At 41.9% G+C, this 21,479-nt stretch overlaps 1 protein-coding gene across 1 annotated transcript in view; it reads right to left on the bottom strand.

Annotated features, from left to right (window-relative positions):
• Positions 1–20,628, bottom strand: part of CRYBG3 (crystallin beta-gamma domain containing 3) — an 80,861-nt gene extending 60,233 nt beyond the window's left edge. The window contains exons 1-3 of the mRNA XM_058043573.1: positions 20,491–20,628; positions 19,902–20,365; positions 6,306–6,384 (exon numbers count right to left, since the gene is read on the bottom strand). Of these exons, the coding sequence (XP_057899556.1) occupies positions 6,306–6,384; positions 19,902–20,365; positions 20,491–20,628 (681 nt within the window). The remainder of the gene's footprint in view (positions 1–6,305; positions 6,385–19,901; positions 20,366–20,490) is intronic.
• Between the last annotated feature and the right edge of the window lie 851 nt (positions 20,629–21,479).

Here is a 21,479-nt window from a genome sequence, read left to right as displayed (position 1 = left end):
CATGGGTAAACTGGGTTTTTCCTATTTAAGCCAGTAATTCAAGTGGTGGTGTAGAAGATGTAAGGGAAGTCCGCCATTGTAAAAAACTATTTAGTCTTTCTTACAACACACCTTTTAACTAATAAGAAAAAGCAAAAACCCCTCAAAAGAAACAAAGAGTGACTTGGGGTTTTGGGGGAATTTAAGTTATGAACTCAGTACCTCTACAAATACCCAATTAACCTGAATATTTTGGCTGTTTAATACTGCGAAGTTTTCCTTCCACATCCTCATTTCTCTGCTTGGTTTGAGATGCAAAAAACCAGGTCATGGCAACCCCGGAAGACAAAAGTAACTAGAAAACTAATGAAATCATGGCATCACCATAATCAGGAGTAAAAATTAACAACAGGAAGAGACTTTTAGTTAAACTGTATCAGTTTTGCATTTTTAAAAATAAACCTATTTAAAGTCAAGGACTATTTAACATTTGGAAAGACAACAGCATCTGTTCAAAGTTCAGCACTGGGATTTTGAAAATTTGTTTGTCCATTTGAATTCTTGAAACAGCAAGGGGTCATTAATGCACATTTAATTTGTCAGATGAGGAAAGAAAAGATGAAACAAGCATTCTCTGAAACTCTATAGTATTCTCCTAAAATCTGAAGAAGTATCCAGAGATACATTCCCTGAGGAGAACAACAGATAAAGTGGTCGGAGTGAACATTTCAAATGAAAAGGTAGAAAAAAGGAGGTACAATTTGAAATAAAGTTTCTGCTGGGTCACCTTCACGGAGAATTTTAAACTCAGTGAAAGTCTCTAGAATGACCAAATTAACTTTTTAATTTAAAAGTTTCTCTTCACACCATTTGCAGAGCTGCTCGAAAATTTCCCCTCCTGAATTTTCTCATTAAATTATTTTAAAGCTCTGATTGAAGATTAAGAACTGGTACTCACTTCTGAGTATGCAACCATCACCTCATTACTACAAGGGCTACTGCAGAGCCAGAGAGAACAGAATTAAATTGTCTGTTTTACTTCTGTTCTTTCCCCCAAACTCTTCCAGTACTACAATTCCATTGCCTTTTAATAAATATGTTTTCACAAACATTAAACAATTTTTGCTGTCTTTGATATTTTCTTGAAGCTTCAGTTAAAAAAAAAAAAAGGTGAAATTTACCTTTTCAAAGGAGAAGGTGACAGTACACTGGGAAAGGGATAAGACAGTGTGACTTCCACCTGCACTTACATTCTATTGGCAGATTATAGCACCTGGCATCACACTTCTGCTTCATCTGTCTGCTGGTTTTCTGAGTTAAACAGACCAAGATTTAAAACTTTTTTTCCCCCACCCATCCTGAAACAAAGTTTCCTCATGATCCCTTCTCTGAAGAACAAAAGTAGTAGAGAGGGAAGCATATTTCAAGATCATTCTTTCTAAAAATCTTCATTATTGCAAGGGAATTTACCAGAACTTTAGATGGGATGATCTTGAAATATCCCCCTCAACACATCCAGCTGTTAACATCAACCACTAATTTAACAAAGTATCCTGGGAAACTAAAAGGTACCACCTATAAAATTCCATTTCAACAAAAGTCTACATCATGGCTGAGGAAAAAAATATCTGCTTTCAGCTTTCACAAGAGAAATATTGATGGTAGAAACTCCAAAACAATTTGTGTTTTATCTTTCATTTGTTGCTGTAGACAGTGACAGCAGGAGTTTTTAAAAGTAACCCTCAGGTTTTTAAAAATTCATGGTTGGCAGAATAGTCCCTCTCCCTTACCAAAAGAAAAAACATCCCTCACTCTGATTTCTACTTATTAAGTCAGGAATTTAGCAGGAATTCACAGACAGCCTGAGCAGACATTACTTAGATAATTAGCGATGAAATTTAAAATTATGAGATTCTTGAAATAAAATCAATATATAATAGAACCATGACAACATAAATCCCCACCCCATGCTATATGGAAAACAGTATGCAGTTAACTAAGACTTTAGGTTTATTTTTGATTTCTAACTTTTTTGTAAAACTTAAAACTATAGTCAGAATAAGGGACATCAGTAGGAACAGCAACCTATATCCAGCAAGTTCATGGGACTTCTAAAAAAGTCTCGTGTAAATTGGCACACTGGATGAAAAATTTTGTGACAGAGAATTACAGCACAAATTAGGCTGAAAGGAATGTGGCTGGGGAGGTCATGCAGTCTGTGCTCCTGCACAAAGCAGCTCTGGTTCATCCAGCTTTGTTTTGAGTATTTCCAAGCATAAAGATTCTGCAACTCACTTGGGCAAACTGTTCCAATATGTGACCATTTTTACAGTAAAGGAAAAAAAAAAAAAAAAAACCAAATAAAAAACCAAAGAAATAAATTCATATAGGTGACTGGAATTTCCCATGTTCCAACTTGTACCCATTGCAACTCCTAAAAGAAGATGGCTCCATCTTATCACATAATTGCAGTCCCTGCCATCAAAATTTAATATCATGTCTCCTGCTTAAATACAGCCATCTTTATGTTACCTTGAAATGAAATTCATGTCAGAAAGCAGAGCTACAGAATAATCTCTGTTTTCCATGCTCACAGTGTACAGGAGTACTTGTCAGAGGACAATTAGGTACAGGTTTAATTTGTAGCACAGAAGCTTTAGATGGCATGTTAAGAAAAAGGGTTTTTAATTATAAGGTCTATGAAATTGGTAGAACAGTTGTCTGATGAGGTTGGAGAGATCTTAAGAGATCTCCATCCCTGGAGGTCTTTGAGAACAAGTCAGACAAACTTTTATCAGGTATGACATAGATACAGAGATCTCACCTTGGGGCACAGGAGCAGACTTGATAATCTCTGCTGTACTTTCTGCCCCTGAGTTTTCTGTGAAGGCTGAGACTGTCTCAGGTTAATTCAGGCTGGAGCCTATGGGCCAAATGATGGAATGCTTGATGCTACTGAAATACTGTAACCTAAATTATACATTTGGTGTATCAAATTTGCACTTACTTTTTGGAACTTTTGGGTTTGCCTGACACAGCCCACATGGTGGTTTCTGTGTTGAGATGCTTAAGAATTCCTTCCTAATGGGTTATGGAAGAATGGGCTATTTTCTCCAAGCACTGCTACAGGAAAGATACCCAGTGACCATTAAACCCTTTTTCAGGGAGCATTGTTACAATATTCCCTTTGCAAACAAAGTCCCTGTAGCACTAAAAGTGAGGCTAATGATACACTAATGTGCACTGGACACTCTGTAGTGCAGACACTTAGCACACTAAACATGAAGTTGGAGAGCTGTTTACATCCACACAACCATCTGTTCAGCAATCATGCTGCTCAAATGGAGCTTTTACTCAGAAAGGACACCCTTTGCAGCCCTAATTGAAAGGAACAGAAGCACAGCAAAATCTGTAAATAAATATTGGGAGGGGGTGGTGTACTTTCTGCAATCAATTAACAGACACAGCAAATACATTTCAGTAATACTTTCTTCAAAGTGATCAAGTGATGACTGATAAAGTCCCCCTTGGCGCACAGAAAAATTAGGCTTAATATTTTCAAAAGGAGTGTATTAAAATATATTTTCCTCCTTTACGAGTTAAATATTTCATTGTAGGGAAAAAATAACAGGGGTAAAGTACAGAAGTGGTGTCTAAAGTGCTCAGAAGAGTCAAAGAACCACCAAAGCTCAGCACAATTGCCAGCTCCACTCACCCAGTCAGTTATAATTTAGACATTAGACCTTTGCTGCTAAATCAGAGACTTGCAGCTCCTCTGCTATTTCGCCCCTGGCCTCGTGCTGAGATGGCCAATGAATATACAAAATCACAGCATGGAAGTCTATCAGAAATAGGATGGCTCATTAACTTGGTGACAGCTAACACAGACACAACATGGGTTCACTTTTAGTTACCATCCACCTGAAATGCTCAGGTAGAAGCACAGCTCAGAGACATGGGCATGCTTGGAAACCTGCCCAAAATTGATCCAAGTATAGATTCAGACATTCTTCACAAAAACCAGTTTCCATAACATTTTTTTTTTTGTCAGCCTACAGTAACCTTGATGATTGGATGAAAAAACCTGAAGCATCTTTAAATAACACAGGTCATACCTTCCATAGAATCATTTAGGCTGGAAAAGACTCTTAAGATTATCCCAACACCACAATTAAGAAAGCATCAGTTCTCTCCAACGGCTCAAGTGCAGTCTGGTGATCTTTGCAGAAGATAGTTTATTTTGGCTAATGCAGTGCTACCAAATTTCAAGGGTACTGGAGACAGCAGTGAGAGGAAAAAACAGAAAAAAACATTTTCTGCAGAAAATGTAGTGGGGGGAACATCAGAAAACCAATACTTTCTTGACTTCCTCTGAGTAAGTTTTTACTATTTAGTTGTAATTTCTGTGCAGACAAGATAAAAAGTTAGACTGCTCAAAGTACTCACTACTCTGCATATGAAACTACTCAAGTGTATCACAAGGTTTTTGATCAGCTTAAAAACCAGTAAAGTTAGACAGGAAGCTCTCAGCACAGCTGAAGAGCCAGCACATTCTGCTAGTATGAAAACCACACCTTCTTCCTAAAGCCTATACAAACACCAGGCATTATTTCTAAGATAATGTCACGGTTTTAGGCTTTTTAACATAGGTCTGAAACAATATAATTAAATAAAAGGTTATGGCAAGAAAAAGAGGAGATGAAGTATGTTGGAAAAAAACTTTACAGCACTAATTTTGGCACCAGCTTTTAGTACAGTGTTACAAAAACATGAGTTCTGAGTAGAAGACTACTAAAACAGATTCAGCAGGAAAGATTCAGAATTGTGGCTTTTGTAAATTAAAAAAAAATTAATCAGATTTAGTTTTTGGCAAGAAAGAAATACTCTTAGGTAACTTCAACTTGCTATGCTTGCTTTGCTCCACCTACACATCCTGCTTCTTCCTTGAGACGTAGCCCTGTTCTTACTTCCTTTTAAGCAACTCCTAGTGCTGAATCCTGAATGCTTCCCCTTCCTCAGCCCTGTCCTGGGGTGGACCCGCCTCCAAAGGAAAATCTGATTTGGAATTTTTCACTGATCTGACACAGAAAAATGAGATTTTTTTAAAACTGAAAAAATTTTCTTGTATTATAGTAGATAGAGTCTTCTCTGGTTTATCAGAAATCTTTCTGCCTGCATTCCAAGGCATAACATCAATGATTTATGGTAATAGGAAGCCATGCAGTGGCATTTTCCAGGAGCTCGGAACTGACAGAGTTGGCTTGGATCCCCCGGCTTCTGAACAAACATTGTTTCCCACTTTGCTGTAGACAAACCACAATCAAAATGGAATTTTATTGAGCAAATAACCCTGCTGGGGTCCTTACAGAGGCAACTGCAAAGCATCCAACTTTGGTGAAGCCCAAACAAATGGTCCCTAGATACTGAGGGTGCAAATACACAGGGACTGTGGGCCCTACAGAAGGTGAGCACTTCCTTTTCCATGCACCATGAGTGCTCAATAAATGCAGCATGGGATAGAAATATCAGATTAAGTGTGCTAAGAAGCCTACAAATAAATCTGGCAGACTAGCCAAGCCCCTTTTGGGAAAGCAGCCATGATATTATCTGCACTGCACTGAGACAAGTCAGAAAAGGAACAAAAATTCAAGCAAAATTGCTTAGTGACTGGATCATTACAACAGCTCAGTGCAGGGCAAGATGTGACAGCAGTTATCACCTGTCCTGTACATAGTTATTTATGGTATTTGGCTGAATCTAAGCACAACTTTAGAGGTGTGTCTAGTGCCACAGGAGAAAGCCCTGATCACAGAGGAACATGTCCTTTTCTTGCAGTACAACACTTACAGGACAAGACAAGCATGATTAACACGGGTAACTGGTGAGGAGCACCCGACGTACACACAAATCTCAGCACAAAGACCTTACAGTGCTCTGGCTGCCAACCAGCAGGCCTTCAGGCAAGCACAGATTTGCTGGTTAGATATTCATAAATTATACAGAAATGGTACTTTAGAGCAATGCCTGAAAACATGGTTTGATAAAAATATTAGTTTTCTTCTTCACTGGCAAACTTGCACTGAAGTCCCAGTTCTTTCCTGTACGTAAATACGTGGAATTTGTTTAAGGAAGCACAAATAGTTTTTCTGTCTTCAGCATGTCCCTTAGAACCCTGGCATAGTGGACCCTAACCCACACTATGGCAATCAGGTGCCACACTGCATCCAACATCCAGGAGTGCATCCAACATCAAAACTCCAACAAATAGTCACAAGCAGAGGGGACAGGTTTTACCTAAAATAAATATTAGTCAATAAAAATCTTACCTTCAAAAGTGCAGGCAGAGTTGTGCTTTCCTTTTGGCTGCTCTTTGAATTTATGGCTGCGCTCCCTTTGTTTTCCGAACTGAAAAACAAAAATATTTTGTAACGCTGAGTACTTGCATTATTCAAATCCTCTCAAGAGCCAAATATTTAATTTAAACACAAGAAAGGACAGAAAAGCATATTTTCCAAAACTGTAGTACATAGTCTGCAGATATTGTAACTGAAAAAACCAAGACCCAAAAAGCTGAAGACAGAACCACAATGACTTTTTCACCTCATACAGAGGTTTTTGAGCTCAAGCACTCAGAAACAGTACACAGCATTTCAGCTCTTCCAACAGAAAAATAACAAATTTTCATGCCTGTGTATTATTTTTCAACTGTAATTGAACAATCCTCTACCACAGCAGCATCCATTGCCACAGGACCACCTGGCACAGCTGGCAGCTCCAAGGTACACCCCATTCTGAGGCCTGTGAACAAGAGGAATGTACTGCTGGGAGGCAGAATCAGCCCAAATCACAGCCACCACATCGAACAATTCTCCACTGAACACGCCCAGTGGGCCATGCAAATGCAGAAAGAATTTTAGAAAGGGAACTACAGGTATGTGTTTATTAACAAGGCAATGCCTGCTGTTCCATTTCAAAAGTCAGAAGGCCAAAATCACACGTGTCCTTACGGGAAATTCACTAAATTCATTCAAATTTTATTGAGAGTTCATCTTTGGAACGAAGGGAACCAACTCCCTGCCCTCAGCCCCAGTTCTCAGGACAATCTTTACACACAATCCAGCAGACAACATTTAAATAAAACCTTTATGCTACAACCAATTTAAAAACTAATACATTATCAAGGAAAACATTAGGTGATGTTAATGATAGACATCAGTTCCTGCACTGTGTGCCATGACATGAAGTAAAATAACTTCATGCTAACATATAAGTATTTCAGTTAATTAATAATCACTTTGAATATCCTTCTTCATCAGTCTTAAACATTTAACTTTGCTATTGAAAAATGCACAAACCCTCATTTCTGAACTCATGTAAAGAGATGAATTGAAAGCTCTTTAAATAAAAAAACCAATTATTAGCAGTTTGGTGATATTCTGCCAGGATTTGGAGAAGGAATTAAGATGCTGCTGTACTCCTACTGCTCCTGAATGTAAACCACAGGTAAGCACATGTCAATAAGACTCACAAAATGAAAGCTTTTCTTCCTATTGCAGATTAGGCACCTACATTCAATATACAGTGATATACCCAGAAAATGCAAAAGTCACTTTGACTAAATGTAAGTTTCCTTCTCAGCTGCTCAGAAACATCATTCCCTGAACAAAAATGACAGTAGAACTCTCCTGCTATTAAGTTTTTCAAGATCTATCACATCTTTTCAGATGCATCAAAGAAAAACTTCTCCCATTTAGAGATCATCTCCAAGTTGAAAAGCATGTACTTTCACATCACCTTAGGTAATCTCCCATAATGCATTCATAAACACAAAGATGCTTTTTCAGGGACAGCATCAGACTGAGAGCCTTGGCTGTTCTTTGCCTCCCTGGAAGACAGAGCAGATGAATAAATATTCTGACCTGCTAATTTCTTCTGCTGCTAATGTGTTTCGTGAAGGAGATGTCACAATCACTCTGGGCTCTGGCACACTAATAAAAGTGTTTCTCTGTACACAATTTATTTTCTCTCTCCTAGTTTTTGTTTTGTTGTTGGTTTAAAAAAAAACAAATTAAAAACCAAAACATCCTTCTCAGATCTACCTGGCTTTTCCTGATGTTGATATATTTGATATGAACTAAGGTTCCCTGGACTTAAGAGTGGAATAAGGAGGTTGATGTCTACCAGACATTCTTCCTAAGTTCAATGTACCACTCTTTATGGAGCTGGTCTGCAGACCACAAATGAGATCCTTGCTTTCATTAAGTCCTGCCAGCATACTTTACACCAGCGTTGAATTATTGCATCACTTTGTTTTGCTCATATTCTTCCCTTTATATCATGTGGTTTTTTTCCCCAAAACTTTTTTCATTTTCCTACTTCTTGTTTATATTTCAAATACATGTCTGAATTACTTTCTTCCAGCTAGCCATAGAAATTCCATAGCATACATACCAAAACGGAAAGAATGCAATTCAGCAGATAAGCATCTTAAAATCAACAAGTAAAAAAAAAGTATCAAAACTTTCCTTTCCACTATAAAATAACCCTAACTCTGGAAGCATTTCCCCACACCCTTTCATGGTTTATATTCTAGCGTTTCTACATTCCTTAACCTTTTGCTTTAGGGTGTAGTTCCTCAAACATGCTGACTTTGTCAGCAAACCAGCTTTAGAAATCTCTGCTCCTTCCTCCTCAGCCTCAGTTATCTCTACATCCTTAACTCAGCCAAGAAGGGCTCTCAGTAGGGCGACATTTTCAGCAAAATCCAGAGGTGGGCAGCAGTTTGCTAGAGGAGAAATCCAGCCTGTGATCCAGTTTAGAGCGCAGTGGTTTCCAACAGCACAGTGAAGGGGCAACAAAAGTCACTCAGCAGGAGCAGGAAGGACAAAGCACTGCCCCTGACATCCCCACAGAGGCTGCCTGGGGTGAACCTCCTCTCCCCTTAGCCAGGGCTCAGTTCTAAATGGTTTCGGTTTTACAGCACAAAAGCTTCTCTGCTGCCCAAAGGCCTTGGGGGTTGTTCAGGATGAAATGGTTTTGTTTCTCTCAAAGAGGCAAGGTTGCCTTTTACAGTGTGAACCCCACAGACACAGGGGCTGGGCCACACTCAGAGCCTGGACTGGAGAACCTGCTGGTTACTGCTCATTTCATTCACACAATGCAACTTAGCAATCCCCACAACAACTCCCTACAAATTTTAGGGCTTTCCCTCTTCTCATCATTGCATCCATGGCATCACTGTGACCTAGGGCTACAGCTGTTTGGCTCCACAGAGTTTTAAGCTTTTGCAGAGCAGTGGAAAAGCTGGAGCATGTTTTCCTGGAGCACTTGGCCACGGCAGGTACCACCAATGTTTTCTCCATCTAAAGCTAGGCTTGTGCTCAACCACCCCCCTCGCAGGAGAGCACTTCACACTGGTCCAGTCAGGAAGACGAATTAATCTTCAACTCTGTGCTTCACAAACTACTGTTGTTACATTATACACCCAGAAACAGGCCTCTGTAACCCAGCAATCGACTCAGCTTTGCTTTTAAGAAGTAAAAGAACAAAGTGTGGTCTTAGGAAGAAAGAAAACACCTCTACCAACTTGCTTCCATGGGCTTCTGACCTATCCAGGTGATCACAAATTGTCACAACCACTTGTTAACACATTTACATACACTACTCTAATTTAATAGATTTAAAGGGAGGAAAAAAAAAAGGCATGGAAATACTAAATAAAAAGACACTGTCACAATTAATTCTACAAACCCAAGCCTCTCAGACATGTAATCTACTGCCCTTCTGTTGCTATTTCTGCTAGACCTTGCTTTTTCCCTTACAAATTAGTGCATCCAACAGAGATGGATTAATCTTTAGCGAAGGTTTAGAGGAAGGTTAGAGGGATTTCTTCTCCTCAGCTGTCTGACTGCTCTTTCTACTGTCTTGCCAGCATGCCTAACCTGATTAGCATCACTCTTATTCTCTAAATAATCAAGATTAAATTTAAGTTACAGAATGGTATCTTTTGTATCTCTCTCAACAAACCTTTCTTTGTGCCATTTTCTATTGCTTTTTGTTCCTCTGCTGCTGCCTCTGTTTTGACCTTTCTGTATTACTTGGACAGGTGGTGTCTGAACCAGAAGCAGGTTTGTGGTCCAAGTTTTTAATCATTACACTTTGAAAAGAGAGGTTAGAGACTGTTATGAGTAAGACGTGTTCAAATTCTGCATTGCTGCTCACACAAAGAGAGATTACATGAGGGATTACAGCCAGCAACAAAAAAAAAAAAAAAAGGCAATTTAATGGAGCATATTTAAGTACAAGCTTTCAAGGTCTTTTGCAACAGCCTCTAAAAACAGAACAAGACAATTACAAACAATCACATCTTCAAAAGGCCCTCACAGCATCTCTGTGTGGTGTGAGAAGTCTGCTTCCTGCACCCTTGTCCTTCATAACAATCCCTCAGAACTTGCAAATTAAAAGCCCATCCCCTTCTTCCTTTATTAATCCACCCCACCCATGTTATGCACGCAGCAGATTGTGAATGTGTTGTGACAGATAAAAAAAAATAAGCTACAGGAAACATACAAGGAATAAAGCACAAACACACAAGTTTGGATGAGACTGACCACACGCAGAGTTCTTCAAACTGAAAGTAATTACTGAGATATTTTAGGTTCCTTTTATGAGCAGAAGGCAGAGACTGCCTGTTGCTGTTTGGGAAGGGGGAAATTAATGGGCACTCCCTTAAGGAAACGGGGACAGCTGACTAAAGCTGAACCTCAGTTCAGCACCACCACAGCTCCTGTGGATGCTGACATGTGGATTTACTTCTCCCAGGGCTTTGAATCAAATCTCTCCCAATGCAGCAGCTCCAGCACTTATTTTTCGTGCAGCTACATGGAACCAGCCGGGTGAGTGCTCCAGCATTTTGCCATCTCCTCTCTCCTGGGACAGATGACTCCCTGAGCAGCCAAACCCACCCTGCTACCACAGAAGGCTGGCACTGTTTGCTTTTAACCTGTCCTCTCAGATTGACTCAGGAACCATTTAATGTGAGACTCATAATGGCTATAGAATAAGCAATGCCCAACCTCAAAGATGTCTTTTAGGTTTACTTTCTTTATTTCAGCATTCTGGGGTGTAATTACAGCTCCTGAGCTCTGCCTCTCCTTCTTCTCTGAACAAACCTAACATCTCTCTCTGGGAAATAAACCTCATGGGGTTCTGATCTCATCACTTCTTTCCAATTTTACTTTGTGCCAACAGTTACATGTGCAGGGCTGACCTTCCAGAAAGATATTTCAATGGAGAAACACTGAAACAAGAATTTCATCACCTACTACTTAAAAATCCATTTGTGCAAGAGCCTCCATGAAGAATGTAAATGAGTGGAAATCCACAAGTCTAATAATACCATCAAATATAGATGTGCAAGACCTCAATGAGGTTCCAGCACATTACAGGAATTCTCACACCATATCCACAAACCAGTAGTAGTAATGAAATTTTTATTATAAAACTGCAAAGAGCCATAGGTTGCTTAGTATTGGTTAATTCTTTGTCCCAGTTTCCGAGTGGAAATTAAAAAGATGACTGCAAAAAATTCTGACTTTTAAATTTATATATATATATATATATATATATGCAGCAGTTACCCTGCTTGCCATACAGACCCTTATGATTACTGCAGCTGGCCTCCTGCATAATCTGGATTATGCAATTTCACCAAGGGAGACCTGCATCAAGCCTTTAACACATGACAAGAAGTTAAGAGCCTTGGCTGAAAACCAACAAACTTTGGAAAAATTATCACATCTGTAAATAAGACCTTTCCCATGTAAGCTACTACTAAATTCACTACTTATGAGGCTTAGCTACTCAAGTCTCATCTCTCAATCAATCTGCATCTATGTGGGACAGATTATAAAGGTCTCAGATTCAAATAACCCCTTGAAGCCAGAGGTCTTCTATAACATAAAGCACTAAAATCTGACTTCCCTTCCAGTTACATTCCTTGAGGCAGAGTCATTCCTCAAAGTTTAACATTGTCATTTCTAAACTAAATGCCACTGAGCTACTTCACTTTAGTCTCTGAGGGAGTTTTTCCAGACATCAAATTGTTCTGGAGATCTTTTCAGAGCCCTTTTCAGTGTGCCAGCATCTTTTTCAAGATAAATAATGGACACCAAGACTGGACTTGGTGCTGCAGTAACCAAAGCATCCACAGAGTGCACGTGGTTTGTTGTTTATACACCCAACAATCCTATTTTCTTCTCTGAGCCTCCACTTTGGCAGCTCGTGTTTAACTGGCTGCCAACCACAGTAACTTAGTTTGTTTCCAATGTCATCTACATGGTGATTTCCATACTCTTCACTCAAATCATCTGCAAACTTCACATGCTACAGTTTTTCCTCTTTTAAATTATATGTGAAGATATTAAATTGATTAAAAGATACATCCTTTTCATTTTCTTCAAACAGATCAAGTACAAAATTATTTATTATGTCTGTTTTTTTTATAATCCTCTGTATGTTGAGCTTTAGCCTGCTGTTATTGCACTTGCAAATATTTTAAGTGGGGCATCAGTGCAAAGTCTTAAGCATCTAAGGATGATATTTCAGCAGCTTGTCAAGGAAGCTGTAATCTCATAAACAAAACTGAGCTTGACAATTCCCATCTTTCAGCGATGTTACAATCAATCCCATGGTTATTAACTTCTCTTGTCTCCTGGCAGACTTTGTAAATCAATTTTTCTATCCTCCTCCCTTAATCCAACCAAATAAAATGGACTTTAAAGGGAAACACCTTCCTCTAGGCACTATCATCACACTTGTGAAACCATTTGTGTGCTGTGCAGCCAGGAGAACTATCAGAACCTAATCTAAAAAGTCCATTTTTTAAGAGTCAAACTTCCAGCACGTACCTTGAGGAATATGAGCAAAGGTACGGTAACCATTTGTTAAATTACCTGAAAGGAAAATATTCCTGTAAAACTCAGTGGCAACAAGATATGAGAAAATCAACTGGAGGAAAAAAATTGGCTTGTGCATCAAGTGTCAGCTAAAATATATTAGTATTTAACAGAAAATAAAACTGCTAGCATTTTAGAAGAAAAATACCCCAACGAATTAAATGGGTTTAAAGGTCTTTCCTCTGTTTCCCTCCCCCCAAAACCACAATGTTGCCCTTTTTCTGAAAGGCTTTAAAATGAGAAATTTCCAATGAACTTCTCAGCAAGATTGCCAGGCTAACACACTTCTTGGGAAAGCAAACAGCAGCAGCAGTGACAAAATCTGCCTCCAGTCTCTGGCAAGGCTGTTGGGGCTTGTATTAAAGAGAGAGGGAGAATTTTGCACAGAAATTTGAATGTGAAGTTTCTGTGCTTAAGCTTAGGCCACACACATAGGGGAGATGAACTGAAGACATTAAGACAAATGGTAATTATAAAAACAATTTATTGAGTTTGAAATTAGAGGGTCAAAGGAAAGTAAAGCTGGTATTTCATTAAAAAAAAATACAGAAGGGAAACAGAGGAAAAGAAAAAGAAAGCAGAGAAAGATAAGGAAGGAGAAAAAGGAGCCAGGAGGAGAAAGCAGGAACTTAGGCAGAAGAAGTGTTACAATTGCTGATTAATGTAAGTGTTGAAATACACAAAATGTATTATATCCAATTAAACTACCCTCATTTCAAAACTGGTTTGATTACAGACAGCAATAAGCAATTTAGATTGTTTTAACTGAAACAATTTTTCCTCTCAAACCTGTTTCTGCTGCTGATTTACATACTGTTCTTTGCTTGTGCAGCAAAGCTGGGTCAGCTTCACATTCTGCAATAGCAGTGCTGCATTGCATGGTTTATGTCAGCTACACAAAGTATGCTAGTACTAATGAAGACTAAAACAAGGGACCAGAACTATAATGGAAAATAAATACATCAGAAAAATCACAGATAGAGCACATTTTACAATGAAAGTTGACATGAAAAAAATTCAAGAACCAAACCATGTCATTACACTGAACATGTACCTTTAAGTTTAAAGGCTAGAACTAAGAGAACTTAATCTGTTTTTCATGTGAGGCAACTGAACAGCCCTACAAAGGCGGGAGAAAGAAATATAAATGTTTCTGAGCAGAGCTTACTCCACTGTTGGGCAGTGCGATTATACCAGATTACATCAAGGTTTTCCTTCTGGCATCTGTCAGGCATAGAAACCAACACTGCTCTGGGATCTGCTCCCTCTTTGCCAGTCTGACTGGTTAAACAGATCCCAGGATTTTTATGACATAGATATGTTACTGGTCACCAACACAAACACTTGGTACAACATCAGAAACAGATTTACAAACCATTTATTAAGGTTAAATTTAATGGGGAATAGAACTGTTTGCAAAGGGCGTGTTTCTGGTGTGGGGGATTGACAGTGGTACTTAAAAATAGCATAAAAATAGGAGATACTAAAAAAAAGTAATCCAGGGTAGCAGCAACTGGTGTTCTTATGAACAGAGCATACCAGAATTTCAAAAAGATTCATTAAGGACAATCACCCCAGAAAAAACAAGAGAGCAAGAGAGACTGGTGTCACCAGTAAAGTGCAGTGAGCTCTTCTAGTCAGGCTGGGGGAAAAAACTTTTGGTAGAGGTACAGGGCTGCTATTTCAAGAAAATACTCTCCAGAACTCAAGAATGCACTCTCCAGAACTCCCATCTTTGCCCACAAAACATATACCAGGAAGCATCCTACAGACACCAAAGTTCCCTCTTCCATTTTGAAGGCACACATCTTCCATTCCTACCAAAATAAGTTCTATGGCCAAATTTGCAGCCTGTAACTGATGATTAAAATAAAAGTATATTATCACTGCAATTCTTCCTGCCTTTTCTGTTCATGTGCTCACAAGAAATAACTTCTTCCTACATTTTTCCCAGCACAACACTGTAGGTGAAGTGCTGATCCCCAAGGTGTTTACACACTTAGGTCTCAAGACCTCCTTAAGCAGAAGGAAAAATATTTTATCAACTAAGAAGCAGTGGAACATTCAGAAAAACAACATTCTATTTCAAAATAAGGCAAGTCATGAAATCACTATAACAACACTATTGGAGACTATTTCTTGTGTCTGGAAACTGACATGGGAAAGTGAAATGCGTGAGGAAGGCAACATTTCCGACCTTAAGTCTTCAAAAGTGATACCGCAAAGCCAGTTAGAACAGGTAAACATTATATTAGAAATGAAAATTAATATACCAGTAGAACTGAGTTAAAGCCTGAGCAACCCAATAGCAGACTAACTGAACTGTAGAAAATCCAAAAGCCCCTCAGAAATTAAAAGCAGTAGCTGGGTTTCCACCCTTTCAAGAACTGACAATAATTAGAAATACAAACCTCACAGCAACATGTTTCAGAATCTTAATTTTTTTCCACCTGGGAGCCTTTTGTTCACTAGAGGAGAAGTCCAAGGAGTTTTGATCTTTGCAAAACTCTTCCTTAAAACCACAGACTTGTAGCTGTTTTGGAAATATTTCTGCATTAACTCTGGCCCTTGTGCCAATAACTGGAAAAGGAGAGAATGCTGTTAACACTTAAAATAGTGGAAAAAAACATTGCTTTGTTTCTTCCACGGAGCTCTTCTATTATAATTAAGGCTCCAGTAATATTTCCTTCAGGAAATGTCTCTGGCACACATGGCCAGCTGCTGGCCCTGCTCCTCCTGCTCTCACAGACACCCAGGTACGAGTTCTGATCAAGCAGGCAGTCCCACTGCAGGACTATTTACCTGCTTAATCACAGGAACCCCTTTGGTACCCTGCTGAACCAGGGCCTTGCACACTATTTGGAATTATCCTGCAATGGAAGCCATAATAGAAAAATCCAGGAGGCAAAAAAAGAAGAAAGAAACCCCAAATTAACAAATGTACAGAAAATTTTCATAATGCACCTTACTTAGGCAAGTCTAATTTGAATTCTTCTATATGGTTGGAGTATTGCCCTTGCTGGTTCCACAAACCACCATCCCTCATGTAGACTCATAAATAAGCTAAATTTTAACAACAACAAAAAGAATCCTGCTCTGGCTTTTGAAAGTAAAAGGTTCTTTACTAGAAAGCAGAGACTGATGTTTCCAGCAGATAATGGATTTCTTCAAAGATGCCAATGGCATCTGAATCAAACCCAGCCAGGAGGCAGCAATTTCAGAAGAACTAGGTTTGAAATTTATTACTCCCTTTTCCATCAATTTCCAGCAGTCCCTCAAATGCAGTTTTTACAGCTACAAAAATACATGTTCTTTGTAAACAGGAACAATGACTGGCAGTCCCAAAGGAAGAAAAAGACTCTCTAATCTCTCCTCAGGCAGAATAAACAAAGTTCTTCATCTCTGAAAGCTCTCAGTAAGATACTAATGGATGAATGGAACAACAACCTCAGCCCCCCCAAAAATCCCAGCAAACAAATCAGCCCCCCAAAACCCTTCTAAACCAGATAAAAGGTTGCTCCTCCCTGTTTGGTGTCTCAGGTACACTCCAGCACTGCAGACAAAATATCCTGACAAACCAAACTTGCACTGGTAGCTCTGTGACCAGCCAACAGTGCTTGGAGAGAAACAGAGAAATCTGAAATGAACCTGCTAAACACTACTCAGAATATCTAATAAAATGCAGCTTGTTCAAAGGACATTTTGATGGTACCTCAGAAAAAAGTGTCACACCCCCCTGAGAGGTCACATTTATTTGCAAAATAACAATTGCTTGGCCACAGAAGCCACATATTTCTGAAAGAATCCACAGTGTAGGCTTACAGTGTAAAAGCTGTGTCCTCTTCCAGATGGACTAAAAATACATGCATTAGTAAAAAAAAAAAATTAAAAATTATAAAACTCCTATTACAACAGTGAAAATGCAATTGGGTTTTGTCACCCTGGGGATTTGGATTGCTCCAGGACAAACACTGTGGTAACCAATAACCAAATGTGTATTATTGAAAATAGCAAATAGTCCAGTACAGGATAATGACTGCCTTTGATGGAAGTCAAGGTAAAGACCTGGGATGAAGAGCACTGAAGCCATTCAAAGCAGCCCCAACTCTGAAGAACACACTTAAGCAGCAGGCAAGCGCTGGGTGGGAGACGCTTTCCATTTGGCTACATTTTATGTAAAAGACAAGTGAACTCCTAAGGCATGTGCTGTGCATTTTGCTGCCACAAAAACTTAAAACTAACCTGTGCAGCTTAATTTTTCCACAAGCAAGCAAGCAAGCAAGCCTCCAGCGAGTCTCGTGTTCATCAGAGCTACAAACTGCTGTAAGGGCAAGTTATTAACATAAGCTTTTTGTCAAATGAGGTCCTCAGAAGAGGCTACGACACTGATTAACAAACTATGTAACTCCCCCATCCCCTTCCTCCCATTTTAAACCAGGGTCACGGTAGGTTTGGGATTCGGTTCTTGTAATTTTTACAGGTAAATCTGAGCAGGGTCTGGAGCAAGAGGGGAGCTCTGCCCATGGGGGAAGGAGATCTGGCAGCTTCCAGCCACCCACCACTGCCTAATTTGCAGGAACAGATAGAGAATGACTTTTGGATGGACAGAGGCTCATTCCTGCATGCTTTTATGACTTAGGAAACCATCACATTCTGCAGAGGCTCCAAGTGTGATGCATGTCTCCAGAGGTCAGTGCGGGCACACAGGGTGTATGTGATGATATACTGCTCCCCCTCTACTTAGGTCTTCTACTTTTTTGAAATCCATCAGTAAGCAAAACGCCTCCACAGAAAAGTTTTATATACATATATAAAACTTGGTCTGGTTCCAACATATATCCTACCGATAACCTGAAGGGGATTCCATGCCGGTGCATACATTTCTCCTAGCCCTTTACAAGAGCTGCATTCCCCAGCTCGCCCACACACTCCACACCTTCACAACAAGCACCCAGGGCAGCCCTGGTGCCCCCTCGCCGCACTCGGGCTTTGTTCCATCCTGCTGCCCGGCCGAGCCCGCTGAATGAACGCGAGGAGGAACCTGCGGCGCTCATCCCAGCCCGGCGCTGGCTAATGTATGCAATTACGCTAATCTGCGAACAAGGCTGCCACTGGAAACCAAATACGAGAACGTCAGCATTCCTGACGAACGTGCCACGCTGCAGCCCGGCACAACAAGGAAAAGCTCCTTAACATACCGAATGGGCCTTGGGATGGCGAGGGCTGCGGGAAGGAGTCACGGCCACGGCCCTCGTGAGGAGCTCAACAACCAGGCCGAGGGGCCAGAGCCTTTGCATATCTGCGCGGAATATCCCAGCTTCCGAACACAGAAAAGGCTCCTGGCTGCAGGAAAAGAAACTGCGATTGGGATAGAGATTAGAGTGCAGCCCCGAGTTCAGTGGAGTAGGTCTGCCATGAGTGCTACCTGCGGATCGGCCTCGCAGTGCACAAACCGCTCAATGGCATCGCTTTCCTCCGCACCGAGGCGACCGCCAGGCTTTTCTCTTCATCCCACATCACAGCTGGAGGGAGCTGGCAAGGCGTCATCCCATGAAACCTGTGCCATTGCCTCTCCAGATCCAAACCTTCGCCTTGTCCCATATCTTAACCATCCCCACCAGACAAAACAGCCAGGCTATTCCAGCAATTGTAAAGATGGCCTTGATTCAGCAGCCTTGCTCCCAATTTCTTTTTTTCCATGAAATAAAAAAGCAACGTTTTCTGCTCATAAAAGACCAGTGGATTCTTGGTGGTGTACTGGCATGTCAAATGCTTACAGTGAAACAAACCCCGCAAAGTTAAAAATTCTCACGGTGCATTTACAAGACTATTGAAGATAGTCAGTGCAAAAGAGCAATAGGCTCTTCTATTTTCCATGATTGCTGAGAATATGCAACTCAATCCTACAGCTTTTCATTGAAAGAACTACTGCGATAGCCACTATCTATCTGATTAAACAGCATTTACTCTGTCAGTTTAAACACAAACCTATGCCCTATACCAAGAATGACTCAGATTAAAACCATCATGTTAAAAGCAAAGAATAAATACTACACCTGAGGAAGTAAGGCCCAGGCAGTTACCACCTTTTCATCACAGAAATATGCTCGTTAACTTGGGCCAACAATGAGGCTGCCTGAGAAACTGAAGGAAACTTATCTGCGCTTCTTTCCTAGTTACAGACAGAAATCAGCCACCAGAATGAAAAAAAAAAAAAAAAACAAAAAAAAACCAAAAAAAAAAAGGAAGAGGAACACATACACAAGAAGTTTCCAACCTTTTCATTTTGTAAAGTCTCCCTGCGCTAAAAAAAAATTATTAATAACGAAGTTTCCATAAACCACAAAATTTGCATTGAGACTTAAACACACCAGTAATATTTATGTTGCATTAACGCCTGATTTACACCAGTCCCAAAGAAAACTTCCAGCGTGAAAACTGAAAAGGGAAAACAAACAAACAAAGCCCTCAAAGCCCTCAGCGCCCTGCCCTGCTTTCAGTCCCCGAGGAAGGGGCTGCGACCCGGGCCACAGGACGCTGACCGCGGCTGTGCGCGATTCCCAGCAGGTTCCACCGGGGCTCCGCCGAGCCTGGCGGGGCCGGGGGTGCTCGATGCACCTTCCGGGGAGCCCCGGAGTCCCCCTGCCCGGCACCCAGCAGCAGCCGTGCCCGCACGGCAGCGCTGCCCCAGGACAGCCCGCCCTTGCCGGCCGCGGCAGCCGCTGTCAGCCGCGCTCCCAGCCCGCTCCGCAGCTCCCCCGGAGCCGCCGCCGCCCCGCCGCCGTCCCAGGAGCCGCCCCCGGGACGCGCGGGCTCCCCGCGGGGAACGCTCGCTTCCTCCCGCTGCCCCGCCGCCCAGCAGTGTCGCAACACGGCCCGGGGCCCCGCTCAGCCCCGCGCCCCCCGTGGCCTCCGGAGTCCCCCGGCCGCGCAGGTGGCACCGCGCCGCCCCCGAGCCCCGCGTACCTGTTCGGCGCCCCCTCGCCGGGTGGGCTCCTGGAGAAGAAGCGAGTGAAAGTGCTGTGCCAGGAGGGGCCGGCCCGCCGCCGGCTGCCCCCGCCGGACATCCCCGGGACCGGACCGGACCGGACGGGACGGGAGACGCCGCCAGCAGCCGCCCGGCACCGAGTGCCGGCGGCGGCGGCAGGCGGGAGGCGGCGAGCGCGTCCCTCCGCCCCGGGGAGGAGCCGCCGCTCCGCGCCCCCGCCCCTGCCCTGCTGCCGGCGGGGCGGGCTGGGCCGGGAGAGCCGCGCTCGGAGGCGGGGGGCGGCTGTGGCAGCGGCGGAGGAGATGGGAGAGCCCTGTCTGCGCTCTGGCGGGCGGGAGGGCCCGGCCCCTGCTCTGCCGAGCGCCCTGGGCCGCCGAGGGGGAAGGCCCGCCGCCCCCGCGCCGGGAGGGTGGCGCGTTGTGTTTGGGTTTGTTGCTTCTTTCTTTTTTAAGTTAATGGGTCATAATTAGTGTGAACAAAGAGAAAAGATCAGAGGTAAAAAAAACCCCCAAAACAAGACAACAACAAACCTCTGAAGAAAAAGGTTAGGCAGCCTTGAGAACCTACAGTCCTGACTGAGTGCAAACGCAGCGCCAGCCTGGTGCTTTGTGAGGGGGCCAGCTTGGAGATCCTGCACTCCTGTGTCCGTGCAAAGTCAGGAACCGGCTCGGCGCTGTCCCGGGCACAGCATCTGTCCCACAGCATCTTGCCCGATGCACAGCGCTGTGGATATTGGCATCGAGCGAAGGCACACGGCTGCGGCTGCAGCTCTCCTCTCTCTCTGTCACTTGAGGCTAAGGTCAGACCACGCTTGCTGACGAAAAGTGGCTTGGAAGAAAGGAGTTCTCCTGTCTTTCAAAAAAGTTTACTTCCTAGAAAGGAGTTTGGTTTAGTTTCTTGTTTGGTTTTGGGCTTTTTAATACCAGACCCATCATTTTACTCCTTCCAAGAGTTGTGGCCATGCTTGATTTAACATCAAACTATACCTACAGATGACCTTGTCATTGCAACAGCACAGTGACAAATATGATCATCATTTTATAGATCGAGGTGATGCACAAAACCTTAATGATTCACTGAGTGTGAGCTACTGGTAAAATAGACCAGTCTTGACACAAGGATTTTAAATTCAGAACCACGCTTTCTCATCTTTGTGAGCACCTGTGCTGTTCTTTGTGACTGCCTCCACCTTATACCTTTCTATCAGCTCCTTTCTGCTTTGTGCCATCCCACAGAACTGTGGAATGGCTTTTGAATATCTCCAACTCCAAGGTCTCTGTGTAACCCATGCCAGTGATGTCCTCTCTTCTATAAGGTGTTTTCCATTTCTTCACCTTAATCCATACCCAAACCTCTTTATTAACCACAATGGTTAAGAGGCAGATATGAAGTTGGTACTCTAGGCCCATCTGCAGAGCAGCAGAAATAAAACAGCTTGGAAAAAAAACTTACTGTCTGCTTTTCTGTCCTCTTTTTCCTTCCTCAGCTATGAACAAATCTTTAAGAAATGTGCAAACAGCTCTGCTTTGTATAGTCCAAGTCTCATATAGCTTTGA

This window comes from Melospiza georgiana, chromosome 2 (assembly GCF_028018845.1).
Source record: "Melospiza georgiana isolate bMelGeo1 chromosome 2, bMelGeo1.pri, whole genome shotgun sequence".
NCBI classification, from domain to species: Eukaryota; Metazoa; Chordata; class Aves; order Passeriformes; family Passerellidae; genus Melospiza; species Melospiza georgiana.
The sequence above is the reverse complement of the archived record's forward strand: the minus strand, read 5'-3'. Positions and strand labels throughout refer to the sequence as shown.